Here is a 15,036-nt window from a genome sequence, read left to right on the forward strand (position 1 = left end):
TGTTGTGCTCTGAGTACTGGGTGGAATTTTTTAATTTGCGTGTAATGGCTATTGGTGCCTTAGCTGATGGTCCACATTGGTTGTACTGTGTAGATTTAAGCCCTTTTTAAAAAAAATCTCTTTGAGGTAGGCCAAAATGAAACAAACCCAATCCATAAGATGTTCTCCCCCATGGAGTTTTTATAACTGGACCTCTACCAAAGGCAAGATGAGGAAAGGTGGACGGGATTCACTTTGTTATATATAGTATTCTGGTCAGTTTAGCTGTAAGGAAAAACTATTTTCAAACTGGAAGGTTAAATATTAGTAAAATATTAAGACTAAATCTGGGTAGTGGAATATATCGATTACAGACAGGGCTGTCTACAGCATCATCATGCCCAGTGTGTATCAATACATGATGAATATGATGCAACAGCTCATACTGAATAGTAATATTAACCCATGTACTGAATAATGGTACTACAGATGAATGTTTTTCATGGAATGTAGTTGTAGGAGTTCTGGATGAAATAGTTAGTGATGGCAGGGAACCAGTCTTTACTGAGAGTCACAATGTGGGTGAACCAAGGGTAGAAGAGCTCTGGCTGTCTTGTAGCTCCTGTAATGATGATGTTCAAGGCTGCATCTGTGGCAGGGTAGGCTGGTACATTAGTGACACCCCTAGGACACAGAAAAATATTACATTTAAGAACAGCGGATAGCAGTAGAAAAAGATGTGCAGGGGCTACCATAGTTTTTATATGCTTTCCAACATATTCCAATATTTTTCTCCACACTTGATCAAATGATAAACTCATTGTTTATGGTGTAATAAGCAAGCATATCTCAAGAGAACGGTCTTTCAACTCCCCAGATCGAAAGGAGGCTGCAACATCAACAAACTTCTTTTCTGGAAAACAAATATGACACTCGACAAACAACCCCAATGGGCTCTAATGGAAACCGCCTCCTCTCATATCTAAATTTACTATCAATGAAGAATCAACAAACAACTGAGTCCACCCCCCTTAATGATTCTGAATTATATATTATATCTATTATGTTTTTTTTTTGTTTTGTTTTTTTTTCTTTGTTGCCTGCCCCCTTCCCTTTTAAATATCATTATAAAAGTGTCAGTGATCACTTTGCTGTAGCTGTGAGACACTTTGCATTTGGACTTTGGTTAACATTAGTAACTGTGTATTTGACTAACCTGACTTTCTCCATTGCCGCCTCGGTATCAATGAGCCCCAGTGTGCATATAGAGATGGACACATTGCTCTTCTTCATAGCCAGCTCATGCTGAAGGGCCCCGAAGAAACCATTCAATGCAAATTTTGTTGAAGTATACGGTGCCACAAAAGGACTGGGCATTTTACCTGTGAAGGAACAGTCAGGTTTTCCAACACTGTTTTGACTCTATTGTGGCCTTTTTTGGGCCTCATTTATGAAACTATTGTACGCACAATATGATCTTGTCTGGTGCAAACATACAAATTAAGAACTTTAGTGGGATTCATCAGGATTTTAATATTTCCAAAATCTTCAAAAGCAAGGACAAAATGTCCTTTGGATTTACATATATTTGTAACTAAACTCATCTAAGGAGCACAAATCCATCCTATTACGGGTTTTGGTCGTTTATTTGTTCATCAAATAGCAAAAAAAGATCAGAAGCACTGGGTAAATACTAAATATGAGATATTTCCAATAGATTTAGTGTTTCAACATTTTTCATACTGTACAAAACCATCTCACTACGAGGAGCATTTATTAGCTGTTGTAGGAGCGTTTGATCATATTACATTGTCTTCTTTGGCAGGAATTCTATATTAGATTTTTTTCTAACATAACAACTCCACTATTCTTTAAAGTGCTCAAAAAATTTAAATTTGAAGATATACAATTCCATGACTACCAATCAAGGTCATGTGAGACAACTGAAAGCTCTAAAAGCTACTAAAAAGACCTTGAGATTAGATTGTTTTGACAACATAACATTTTTCATCGTGTTTTTTTATTTGTATTAATTTTTCTTTTCCTCAGAAACAACTTTGTAACTTTGTTACGAAAAAGTTAATTGTCATTATTCTTTTTAAAAAACTGATGAAAATAATGAGGTACGTATAGGTACATGTATATGTTTAAAAGTCAAGTCAATCAAATTATGTATGAAAATGATGTGGCAAACCTACCTAAAAGTGAAGAAACAATCACCAGCGATCCTTTACTTTGCTCGAGGGAGGCCATAGCTTTCCAAGCCATCTGAATATAGCTGAAGAAATTGACCTTTGGAAAGCACACATGCACATTCAGTGCATTCCCCACATTTAATGTGCTGATAGACAATCAAAATGCTGCACTACCTTCATCAGCCACCTGGTGTGCTCCACATCTCCGTCCCACAATGTGAAGGGGCTCGGGCCAATGTGGTTGAGAACCAGGTAATCCAATCCCCCAAGCTTTTCCAGAGCAAAATCTACCACTTCGTCAGGATCTGATTCAGTGGCCATGTCGGCTGCTATGTAGAGCGCTTTCTGGGCTCCCAAACTCAGACACTTCTCTGCCACCTGTAAAGCAAAGATCAGGGGGAATGTATTAACTGTCCAATGCAGGTGCAGAAAACAGTCTTGAAAAAACTTGTGCCCTTCAACCTTCAACTCAAGTTTCTAGAAATACACTGTACATGTATTTATAGTGCACTCCTCAGGCAGTTTACATAATAATTAACACTTACTGGTTTGAGTACATTTATATGTTGTTTACTGACCTGCTGTAATACTTTTTCCCTTCTTGCTGTAATTACTATTTGGGCTCCAAAGCGGGCGTAGTGATATGCCATTTGTTCACCAATACCTGTACTGGCCCCAGTCACCACTACCCTGGCACCTCTGAGAGAGTCTGTGAAATACATGAGACCCACAAAATGACATATGTGCTGTAACCACAGTTGTGTTGATGGAAATTAATAAACATTTAAATTTGAGTGCCACTGACACAGTCTTTTAAATGCTGATTATGATACTGGCATTGTGCTGGGGCAGGTATTTGTTCCAACAGGTATATGCTATAAACTTCTAAAAGTAGATTAAGTTTTGAAACTGAACTTGATGACACTGAACTGTTATTTGTTAGGGGTGTAACGATTCACCAAATCCACGGTTCGGTTCAGACCTCGATTTTTGAGCCACGGTTCGATTCATACCGCAGTTTTCCCCGTTTCCTCATTTTGCAGAGAAACAGAGAGAGAGACATGTTATCTGATATTACATTAAGCGTATACGGCAGAAATCTTACATTACGGAGCGTCAGTGAACGCACCACTGCAGATGTCACTCACTAACGTTGGTTTTGGTTTGGACCCACATGCGGCGCACTTAAACTGAGTTTATGAAAGTACTGCTGATGGAGAAAGTCAGCAGAGACACAGACAGGGAGAGAGAGACAGAAAGAGGCGGAGCAAGCGGGCGTGTTTGCCGTGAGTGACCTAGTGATGGGAATTCCGACTCTTTTTAGAGAACCGGTTCCTTTGGCTCGGCTCACTAAAAAGAGCCGGCTCTTTCGGCTCCCAAGTGGCTCCTCAGATTTTTTGTTGCTTAAATTAATTTATTACCAAATTATGTGTAAAATGAATATCTAATGTAAATACATACATCATATCATGTTTATTATTTATATGGATTTATTAATATACTCAACATGGAAAAGTGCTACAAAAATAAATTATAAAATACAAAAACAAAGACCCATCTCAATTAGACAAAAAGCTGCTCAATATGAAATTTTGAACTTTGCACAGTCTACACTCTGCCTTTAAACCGTCTATCACATATGTGGTCACTGTGCGTCTGTAACCCCTCCCTCCCCCCTCCTGCTGAGTGTAGATACACAGACGCCGCCACACATCTTAACCAATCACGTGGCTTTAACAGAAAAAAAATTCGGATCTGGCTCCCAATCAGGAGCCGGCTCCCGTCGTTCACTTCAAAGAGCCGGCTCTTAGAGCCGGATCGTTCGCAACCGACCCATCAATAGAGTGAGCAGAGGTCCAGGCTAGGTGTGTGTGCTGTGTGTGAGTGTGGGGAGAACAGAAAGGGAGCAGATTAAAGTAGTAAATAAACACTAAAACAAGGTGGAAAATTACCTAGAATAACTTATTGTCAATACAAATACGATATAGGCGTACACTGCTACCACCCCACAGGCCGCCGCCACCGCCGCAGTTACACTGTCTTAACGGGAGCTCAACGGTCCAGGGAGCGAGTGTGTCGCGGTTCTGTCTCTCGGATCCGCGACACGAGACCGTGGACTTTTGTGTCGCGATTTCAGTCTCGGTTTCAGAACCTCTGAAGAGCAAATTTATAACACCACAATCTCTATTTTATCTAGAATCAGTCAGCATCTATAGGACTTTGCCATAAATAGATAAACCAATCAAAGTCCTCAATGTATGTCAACATTATAGTGAAACGTCTCGACTTTGACTTCTTGCTCATTAGACTCATTGTGTGAGTTGGAGGTCGGAGGTGCCGGTATATATAGCCACAATCTTCTGTCCCCTCTTTGAACAAGATGGTAAAATGTTCAGATATTGTGTTTATTTATTAACTTAATACACAGGAAATTTTCCAGTTTTTGATGTTATCCAGTGCACTGGTCACTGCTTTTGGTGCCTTAACAGCCAAGTGTGCAGTCAACCGCATATTCTCTTCCTGTTGTTTCCACACGTGAAAAGATAAGAAAGGAAGAGTTTGCTGAGATTACAGGCAAAACTGCCCTTCCAGGACACTGCACCTTTGTGCTGTATGTCTATAAATTCATAGTGCATATGAAACAAATCATCAAATTTCATTCTCCATTTGTAAAGTGTTGTTATATAAAATGACAAAAGCTGTTGTATTAGCTGTGGTAGTTGCTTTTTAGAAGGCCACATACTTTTGCAGCTGTTGAAAACCTTACATGGGGATGTGCACGTACATTAACACTACCCCATTGACTCAAACCATATAATTTTATTACTTGTGGAAGCTCTGTACACTGCGTCCTCCCAGCATTGATAAATGCTGTCCTCTCTTTCTATAAGTCACAAGCAGATAGTGTGTCAGATTATCCCCAATTACTCACTCAGTTTGTGCTCCCTTTCCCAAATTTCCCCAGGGGAACTTTAAACTTGCACCATTGTTATTATACACAGATATTGTGTGGCGCAGAGGCAGAGTGGGTCGTCCCCTAATCGGAAGGTTGTTGGTACGATCCTTGGCTCCTGGTGTGTGAATGTGTATGAATAAGTTAGTTTCTGTTTGATGGGCTGTGTGAATGTGTGTGAAAGGGCAAATGTGCCATGTAGTGTAAAAGCGCTTTGAGTGGTCGGAAGACTAGAAAGGCGCTATACAAGTAGAGGTCCATTTACCCTTATTACCATATTTTGTGCATGTAAAACATGATTAGTTTACATGGGAGTGATACCATGTAGTGATACCATGCTACAGATTATATGATCCACAATGCAATAGACCATAATGTGATGGGGCTAGAGATTGCTGCATTCAATTTTAGCAGTTTGAACCATTTTGTTAATGTGTTATAATATATGTATGTGTATGTGTTACTTTACTACAGTTTTTTTTTGTCTGAAATTATAAACCTGTAGGAATATAACAGTAACATCCTGGGCCACATTCCAGCAATATATCAATACAACATTGATTGCGTGATTAGATATGATATGGGATTTTGCTTATTGTAATGTTATACCTAAATAGTTGGTCTTATAGGCTGCTTATCAGTAAGGGGATAACATTTTCTGAAATGATCTCGCTCAACAAAATGATCGCATTGTCTGGGTATGTTGAGTAACTTTTAGCAGCCTATACCTTCCAGTAGTTCTTTAACCAATATAGTTTCATATTATATCTATATAATATATATAGATATAAGTTCAATAATAGAGAGATGTGGGAAGAGAATCAAACATAAAAAAAACATGGGATATCCACCACAATATGACTGAAGCCTAGATTTTCTAGATTTGCAAGACATTTTTTTTACATAGTTCAATTTGTTTTGTTTTTTCATAAAAATGTAATCATGAAATATAATACAGTAAATGCCACACATATTAAATAGAGACATTAATGTTACATTAGACAGCATGCATTCAAAGGGTTCTTATAGGTGGGAGAAAGCACTGCATTAGCAGTCAGACTATTTTTTAATCCAATAGCAATTTAGCTAAATCAGGTAAAACTGGCCAATTACTTTAATTTACATCCTGTAGAACGCTGTTTGTTACATGTGCATTATTTGATTATTAGGTTTCATTATTTGACAAGTTGTATGTTCATGACTTTATCACTTGACATTTTTACTGGGGTCTTAAAATGTGAAGATGGCAAGTTATTTTTAACCCTTAGGCAAGGACTGATTGTCTCACTGTAGCACAATCTCCTCCCATGTGTGTCACCTATAACACATATAGACACATACACTGACCACCTGTGGATCTCACACCACCTGCCATCGCTTTGTCACTGAGCTACATCTGCATGCCTGCTGCTATTAAAGTGACCAAACGGAACAATAAAAACAAATGACCGGCTATCAACAGCTGTATGCGTCTCTCTTACCTGCATCAAAACTGGGTGCAGTCCACTTGACAGCAAGGAATGCAACACATACGCTAGCTAATATGATTTTCACGAAAGTTCCCATTTTGTGAACTTGTTGGTGGTTAACTTTAAGCTTTTAGGGGTGAGCCTAAACTTCCACAGTCCCAGTTTCCAGATCTGTCTCTCAATGTGAGGAGAAATGAGGAAACTCAAATGCCATTTATGTAAGTTAACCCCTCCTCTCTCTTGACATGTATGGTATGAACGGGGTGTGTTGTTCAGATAAAAGGTTCATTGAACTGGAATCGGCCTGGGCCAGTTTCTCAGACAGAAATAATTAAATATATCTGTTTGTTATTTATAAAAAAAAAACAAAAAAAACACTTTACTTTAAAATAACAGTTTTTATTATCAAGGCGTCAAATTGTAATTTAATTGGCCAAAGGAGCAAAAAAAAAAAAAAAAAAAGGCCATAATAACGAATCTGTCGCTGTTAAATGGCGTTAGCGCTATCTTTTGAAAGGGCAACTTTATTGACAAAACCCTTGAGCACAGAGAGCAGGCAGCCGGGTTGCCCTTCAGCTCATTCTTGGCCTACTTGGAATAACAGTGCGTGAAAGGAAACTAACTTACACCCCTGTGGACCATGGCGGCAAGAATATTGCCCGTAGTGAAGTTAGTATTTTTAATTTCGGACGTATTTCCCCTGAAGTTAATGCTGCTGTAGATGCTAGCTGCTCGATTAGCCAGTTAGCTAACTGACGCTACGTTAGCATAGCTGTCAGCTGTCGTCTTCAACCTCTCTGCAGAGTGCATAGTTTGTTAGTTTGCTCAATAACTTAATGATACTTCATAAATTATTTTATTCTAACGTTACATATATATCCAATTTCGATGGCTTCACGTACACACATCTTCTTTGTTCGCTAACGTTAGCTAGCTTATGTTTTTATTTATAATTAGTCACTAGCTAGCTTGGCTAGAAGATGATTTATTCGCATCAAAGGATACTCTTACATGGTGCACTGTTGGAATAGTAACACGTAATGATGTTTTCAATCAGTTTGACATGTATTGGACCGGATACAGGGTATCTGACTGCCTCTGTTGTTGCATTTTCAGGCTGGCCACCAAGGTGACCATTGCAGGAGGAGCTCTCTACGTTGCCTATGACTCTGGTCTGTTGGGGAGCAGTGAGCAGGGCTCAGAGGCTCTGGGGAAGGCCAAGGCTGTAATACCCCCCGCCGTAGAGGAATGGATGAAGTACTTTGGCATGGAGGTACAGATGAGATGCACTGCTTAAGCACTGTTCTGATCCAGGACGGCCCTGGGTGTGGGCTAGTAGGCATGATAATGCAACACAAGGGAGGAAAACATGTCAGGCATAGTTTTTATTTATTAATTTGCTCACAGTGCTACAGATCTATGCTGTAGACACCCCTGATAATGCTTTTGGTGGTTAGTATAATGGATAAATAAATTAGTTGAATTTTAGTATCCTGCCATCTCATGGGCCATTCCTCATTGTATTTTAAGACACATTTACAAGACAGAAATGTTGTATTTACAGTACAATGGTGAACAGCTTCCAGCCAATAAAAAACAAAATAATACTCATTTTCTATTTATCCCAGATCACACACTGGACAAATTTAACTTTGTTCTCCTAAAACAGTGTACCGACCCATTTCAGTAGAAAGGCATTAAACCAGCTCTTATCTGAACCAAATAGACCATTTTCTCTTTGTTAGAAAAGAACACAATTATTTGTATAATATTTTTCGTATGCAGCTTTGGTTCACTCCCAATCTTATTTACCCAGTTCTGTCAGTTCAGAAATGACCATTAACAGTAATCATCTTAGTTTAACCTATTTAGTCAATAATCAGCCCAGTTATATTTATTGTATGTTTCATATCCGTATTCTGGTGTAATACTGGAGTAATATAACTATTCCCACTCCTCAGTGAAGCACCAAAAGGTCAATCCCTCACTCGTCATTGCCTCTGGTACACATGGTGCACTTTGTCCACATGATGTTCAGTAGTATCGCAAGAGAAGAGTGATCAGCCAAAATTCTATCTTGAACATTTCATGCATTATGTCTTTCTACTACCTCCTCCTCCTCAGGCTCAACTTCCAACCATGCCTAAGATTGAATTCTCCCCTCTTCAGTCGTGGAACTCTGGTAAGAACTGAATGAAAGGCTTTTTTTCCCCTTTTTAAATAGAGGGTACAAATTGTGTAATGTCATGAGTTTGTGTTTTCACTTCACTTGGTAGATAGTGGTATTTTTAGCATTCCATTGGGTTAGTAATCAGTTTCAGCATCACTGTTATGACTCTGAGATGAAATGCTTTGTACGTAAACCCAAACCATTTATTTTTATTGCAGGAGTGCGGTGGACAATTTCATCTCTTTCAGAGGCTCCAACAAAAGCAAATGATTACACAAATCAGGGTTTGCAGTACCTGAAAGACCTCACCAAGTGAACGGGAACTCTCTGGTCAACCTTAAATTTATAAATCTTTTGAGTTTTGCACTTAAGAAATGACATTACCTCTTCAAAAGTTGCAGCCCCTGACAAGAAAGAAGAAACACCCAACATGAAAGAAAAATGTGTGTTGAAATTCAGCTACAAGGAGTGTAGTGTCCTGAATGGGTACTGTGGTCCTCTAAATGATAGTGGCATTGGTTGGGAGTCGTATTGTACATATTGCTAGGAAGCAATATGTGTTCTAAAAGAAATTGTTCTTTGGTTTTCTGTGTACCATCAAACTCAATTTTTCTCAGAACTGTCTGATACACAATATTTTACTCCCCTTTGTGCTCAAACCATCCAAATATTATGAAGAGAATGTCTGTTGTGTGTGTATATATATATATATGCAGTTTCACCATTTGTGACTAAATAATACATCGATCTTAAAACACGTCCAGTCTTAAGTTTGATTTATTGAGGCACGATACGTACTACATGTGGGTCGTGGCAGTGTGTTCAAAGAACGAGACCAAACAAATGTGCAAAAATCTTTATTACTCATGAAAGAATAATCATGACACCGATGGCCTGTTGATGCTGCTACAGCTTCAGCGCAGGAGGTGGTGACTGAAAAGCATGTAGAAGAGCGCACACAGTCATTTGTAACTCCACTTTACACAACATAAAAACACTCCGCAGCACCACTAGCGGTGATGTACAGTGTTAACCTTTTTGTTTAGTTCTTTAATGTGGGTTGAACAAACGGTACCAATTCTGCCACACACTTGTCTACTGTCAAAATAAGTTTTGAAAATCTCCAGTCACTCTGTTCAGATAATGCATGCAGAGTTTGATAGCTAAAAATAACCGTAATAGTAAATTTACTGATTGACTAGTTTAGAGGGACACACTGAATGACTCGCAGAAGGCTGAGACCAATTCAGCAACTAGGACATAGTGACGAAGTTGGGATGAAATACCAATACCACACTGCAAGCATACATGTCATGTTTGCAAGACAAAGTTATAAAGACTAGAACCAGAATAAGTTAGTCACTGTCAACAAACCGGTTTGTCAGTTGATTATACCTGTTTAATATTCGGTTTATAATTTATGTATAGTAATAACTCTCACTAAAAGCTGGTGGTATTGTATCGATGAGATATTGGTATAAATGAGAGTAATCACGACAGGCAACATTACAAGGCATTTTACACAAGTTGTACATATTAAATACTGTCATCTGTATTGCAACAAGATTTTTTTTTTCTTTTTCCATGCGTGTGATATAAAGCATTTATTCTGCCACATTTTCTCCTAAGGAAAAAGCAATTTGGGGAAACTGTAGCGTAACCTTAACATGTAAACTTTTATACAATAAAGTGCTCCCCACAATATCAACAGTGAGATTATACAACCAAGGATGATGTGTGTTGTATTTAAAGAACATTTTAAATCCGCATGAAGAGCAAAACAGCACAAATATAAACTGATGGCTGCAAAAACTTTCCTCAAGCTGTCAGTGTCACCACTTCTGAATGAAAACCAAATAGCAGCCTTCGTACACAATGATTCATTAAGTGCTTAAATAGTCAGAGATTGAGCGTGTACAATATTGCAGAATGACAAGCCGGAAGGCACTTTATGATTTGTGTGGGATCAAATTGAAATGAGAATTTAGCAAACTGGATCTTCATCACCAATACAAAGGATTTGCTCTGATACAATCCTAAACATGGTGCAAAGGTGCAGGAATATATTTCCACGAGTATAATTCATCTAAAAGCCTTTAACGAATAAAAGGGGCCCCTTAAGGTGATGTGACAATACTGCTTTCATTCATCCCTACAAGTGCTAACGCTAAATTACTTGATAATATGTGCAGATAAATACGTGTACAGTACTTATCTGCACATGTAATTCGATAAATGTCTCAGTGGTAGACATCTATCCTAAATGGAATAATGTATGTATCATGGTTACTAGCTATTTAGATGATCCAAAGAAAAATGACTTCGAAAGGATATTCTGAGCAGCTTTTTCAGTACACACTGCGGTTTAATTTAAGATAATTACTTTAAGGACAGATCAGTGAGTATCTCAGGGACAACAATGCAAATGCAGTAACAACTGCACTTTGCAGCTGTTGGGCAGTGCAATCTTGGACTGTCCGAAGTTAAAGTATAAAGTAGAGCAGCAACATTAAAACAAGTCAACACCCTCTCCTCGAAATAGCCAAGCATAGCGGTGCTACAGTTCTGCTGTGCATATGAAAAACAGATTGCACTTTATTCCGAACAATAAAGCATATTAACTATTTAACCCTGTCATGGCTTTGAATAACAAGATTATAACAATGAGTGGAACAGAAGCAGATGGACGGAGGCTGGAGAGTGAGAAAGTGTCCACTATCTCTAGGTGGTTTTGACCAAGTCATAGACATGAATATGAAAGTCATCATCATATTTGATATAGTAGACAGAGGGCTTGGCTGGGACCTGGTAGATGACCAGGCCTGTTCTCTTCACACCCTTGTCAGTAACATACTCCACTTGTTTCCCCACCAGACTCTCCGTCTCTTCCCCTGGCTTCCTGTCTGCAGGCAACAGGTGCTTGTTTTCTGAGGAGTGAAACATTATATAAACATTACAATTATATTTTTTACTACTACTTTACTACTACTACTGCTAAAAACAAAGGCTCTATATTATTCTTTACATGGCCCACCTCAGTTTACCAATCGCTACATGACTCTGAATCACAAAAATAAGGGAATGTGCACCCTCTTGTTATTTCTCCAGTCCTATTTTCTCAATTTTACCATTACTTCAATAATTTTTTCCTGACATAGAAATTAAGAGAAAAACATCATCTGGGGCTTTTCAAGAATTGTAGTGTAAGAATCTTGTTCTTTTTTAATTCATGACTTTGTTAAGCTCTTAATCTGAAAATTCCCACGAGCACAAAGCTTTAACAGACAAACTATATCAGTTTGTACAGGTCTTACTATCTATCATAATGCCTCAGTATTCTGATATTTTATTAACATTTATCATCTAAATTAAACTTGAATAGAAGTTGTAGTGTAGTGTAGTTTGTGCGCCAAATCACTTAATATTCTCAAGAAACAGCAATTTGTGCATGTTTAAACATATCCATTACCTCTGGAACAGCTCCAGAAACAGTTGTGTGATGAAACCGCTGATTAGAGTCTTGGCTCTCATCATTGAACCTTTCATAAATATCTAAACTCCTGGAGAAAACAGTGTCTGATTTGAAGACTGAAGTATGTTTGTGGAAAACTTCAACTCGTGACAACATATGCCGCGAGTGTGCAAGGATTGCAAGAAGTGCTTATTTTAAAATATATAATTTTGCCTGTATGATACTGGGACTCAAACCCTCCTGATGAATACTAGTCATAAATACTTCCATGACCACTGTGACTGCTGGTGAACTCACATGTTATCCATGCCAAACAACATTAAACGACCTTCCCAAGTGGAAAAATTATTCACGTCACACAGCGGCCACTTTTGATTCTATCTATAAAGCCTTAGGACAAGATCATCAAAGACTTAATAAAGCTTTCTACAGTATAAATCTGTCTTTGTTATATCCAAATTAGCAGTACCTGCTTCAGGCAGTATCCTGAGGTCTCCGTCAGCGTAGTCGTCCCACAGCTGGTACATATAAAGAACGGGGTCCTTTTCATATGTGATATAATACCAGTTGGTCATAATTGGAGCTCTAGAGAGGACCATGCCTCTCCACTCATTCTTCTCTCCGTCCTCCTTTTCAAACAGATGTTCCACAGCTTTGCCCACCAGCTCCTCCGCCCCTGGAGGAATCTTGATCTTGTTGTTTACTGTCAGACGCAGCAATATAAAAGTGAGAAACGTGGAAACCTATAACCCAACAGTTGCAAACTAGCTGGCATAGATTAAAAGAGAGGCTAACTAACTCACCGACTTTTTCCGACAGGACCTGAAGGTTCGACACTCTGTCGTCCTTGAACAGCTCAATGCCGTAGACGCAGTCAAAGCCGTCATACTTCACCATGAAGAGAGAAGGGTTCACACTAAGCCTGTCGAGTACTGTTCCCTTCCATTTGCTCTGGTTCCCCTTCTCACGCCAGTTATGCTGAATGCGGACTCCCAGAATGCTGTTGGGGTCCGGGCTCAACGTGTCACTCAGCTCCCCGCTACTCCGCTTTCTGGTAAAACAGGATGAATATGCAGGTTTGTGTGTCTGTGGTTAACGTTTAAAACAATATACAAAAGCCTTTATGATATCTGAGATGTTTCTGGAAGGTTACTGTAGGTTAAATTGAGGCCACTTTAAATAACTTTCTTATTCAAGTCTATTTGCAAAAAAAAAACAAAATCAAAACTTTACTATTTTTTTATGCAGCTGATTAATAAAATCTGAAAGCAGTATGATTTTTTTTGTCCTTAATTTCAGACATACATCCAATATAAATGATTGGATAATTCCAGAGGTTTATACCTGGATTAGCCACTTTTTCATGCATATTTTACTGTTATGTACGTTACATTCTGATATATATAACGGCATCATGTGATGGCACAGTAGCTCTGTTTGTACATACCTGCCCCTTTTCTTGGACATGCCTCCAGGAATTCAGTGGCTACTGATTTAAGAGAAGGACAGGGCAATGCACTGTTATTATATGAGTGAAGATGACAGCTGCCAAACTTCACATGTACTGTATACTACATAGCATGAGGAAGGCCTCTACTTCAGCTGACAGGCTGGGCTGCCTGCAGAGACCAGTGACAGGCTGCAGCCTGCTCACTAGACTGACAACTACAACAGCCAATAGATCAGCATGATGGAATAACTTCCTGTGTATTTTACTTTAACTACACAGCAATGGAGGTCACTGTTTTCTACTTGGGCGAGCCTGTGTAGCTTATCATGTTTAGTTAGCAGTCTCGTTTCAGTTTAAGAATTGAAAAGCCAACAACAACAAAAAATCTGTCTGACACAACTTCCAAGAGAATATGTCAGCCATTTCACTGTATCTGACGAATTACACTGTGTAACGTTAGCCGGTTACATTTTAATGCAACTAACTTATACATTAGCAACACACATATTAAATATGACGGGGTGAGCCTAAACGACGCCATAAGTCACGCCATACAGCACCTGTCCTGGACTAAATCCAACACACCTTCACCTCACACTGTAGGTTACCAGTTACCACTCGTCTGTCCTAGCTCTACCTCAATGCAGATGTTACTGTAACAGAAGTGGAGGCGGCTAGCTACATCCGCTCTTCGGCGTCCCTGCTGGCAGGTTAACAACCACCAGCAACAACTGGGTGTTAACAGCCTTATTCTCCCCTCGGAACACATTTCCATTACCTTTACGCAGATTTCATATCAGTATTGTTCAGTTCGTCTGGCAGAGAAATGTTGCCACACGCCAACCCGCCTATGCAAATCTCGCGAAACCTGTGGAAAATGGGAGATGCGGAGAGGAGACTCCAGTTCCCGGCGTGCCGTGGTTTACCGTGACCGCAGAGAGGCGCATGAACACGCGCGCAATGCATCGTGGGAACTGTTGTTTTAATGACAATGATGGACTTTTAACGACCAGAGTTTTAACAGGTGGTGTAGACAGGGCTGCGTGCTGCGTTCGAGGGAGAGGAAATAGCGTAATTACGGTATTGGTGCGCATGATCGACATGAAAAAAGTACACAGCATAACCGATCAGAGGATTTTCTGTGACGCGAGTGTTGCCTAAAATTTTACTTAAAGGGGTGGACAACACAAGAGAGGTGATAAAGTTATAAAGCAATAGCATAGATTGTAAAATCATTGTTATGTTTGTAAGTTAACTCTTAATTTAACATTTAAATACCTCTGTCAGGCCTATGACAATGAGCATGTTCATTTTAGAAAATCAACTCAACACAACACTAAAATGCTTA

The 15,036-nt window shown here is 39.1% G+C and overlaps 3 protein-coding genes across 4 annotated transcripts; 1 reads left to right on the top strand and 2 right to left on the bottom strand.

Moving 5' to 3' along the window:
• Window positions 1–343: 343 nt before the first annotated feature.
• On the bottom strand, window positions 344–6,817 carry hsd11b1la (hydroxysteroid (11-beta) dehydrogenase 1-like a). The gene is made up of 6 exons (XM_051375545.1): window positions 6,609–6,817; window positions 2,753–2,883; window positions 2,349–2,552; window positions 2,178–2,271; window positions 1,196–1,361; window positions 344–663 (listed from the first exon to the last, which is right to left on the bottom strand). The coding sequence occupies exons 1-6, from the start codon at window positions 6,691–6,693 to the stop codon at window positions 480–482; spliced, it is 864 nt and encodes a 287-aa protein (XP_051231505.1). The 5' UTR covers window positions 6,694–6,817; the 3' UTR covers window positions 344–479.
• A 282-nt stretch (window positions 6,818–7,099) lies between these two features.
• Window positions 7,100–9,525, top strand: micos13 (mitochondrial contact site and cristae organizing system subunit 13). Its single transcript, XM_051375572.1, has 4 exons — window positions 7,100–7,265; window positions 7,713–7,869; window positions 8,721–8,778; window positions 8,985–9,525. The coding sequence occupies exons 1-4, from the start codon at window positions 7,237–7,239 to the stop codon at window positions 9,080–9,082; spliced, it is 342 nt and encodes a 113-aa protein (XP_051231532.1). The 5' UTR covers window positions 7,100–7,236; the 3' UTR covers window positions 9,083–9,525.
• An 82-nt stretch (window positions 9,526–9,607) lies between these two features.
• On the bottom strand, window positions 9,608–14,634 carry LOC127349714 (spindlin-1). Of its 2 annotated transcripts, none has more exons than XM_051375567.1 (5): window positions 14,467–14,634; window positions 13,686–13,727; window positions 13,042–13,289; window positions 12,708–12,941; window positions 9,608–11,693 (listed from the first exon to the last, which is right to left on the bottom strand). In XM_051375567.1, the coding sequence occupies exons 2-5, from the start codon at window positions 13,703–13,705 to the stop codon at window positions 11,488–11,490; spliced, it is 708 nt and encodes a 235-aa protein (XP_051231527.1). In that variant the 5' UTR covers window positions 13,706–13,727; window positions 14,467–14,634; the 3' UTR covers window positions 9,608–11,487. The 2 variants fall into 2 exon arrangements, with proteins under 2 accessions (XP_051231527.1, XP_051231528.1); XM_051375568.1 differs by having other exon boundaries at window positions 13,686–13,724; window positions 14,467–14,588.
• Between the last annotated feature and the right edge of the window lie 402 nt (window positions 14,635–15,036).

This window comes from Dicentrarchus labrax, unplaced genomic scaffold (assembly GCF_905237075.1).
Source record: "Dicentrarchus labrax unplaced genomic scaffold, dlabrax2021, whole genome shotgun sequence".
Lineage (NCBI taxonomy): Eukaryota > Metazoa > Chordata > Actinopteri > Moronidae > Dicentrarchus > Dicentrarchus labrax.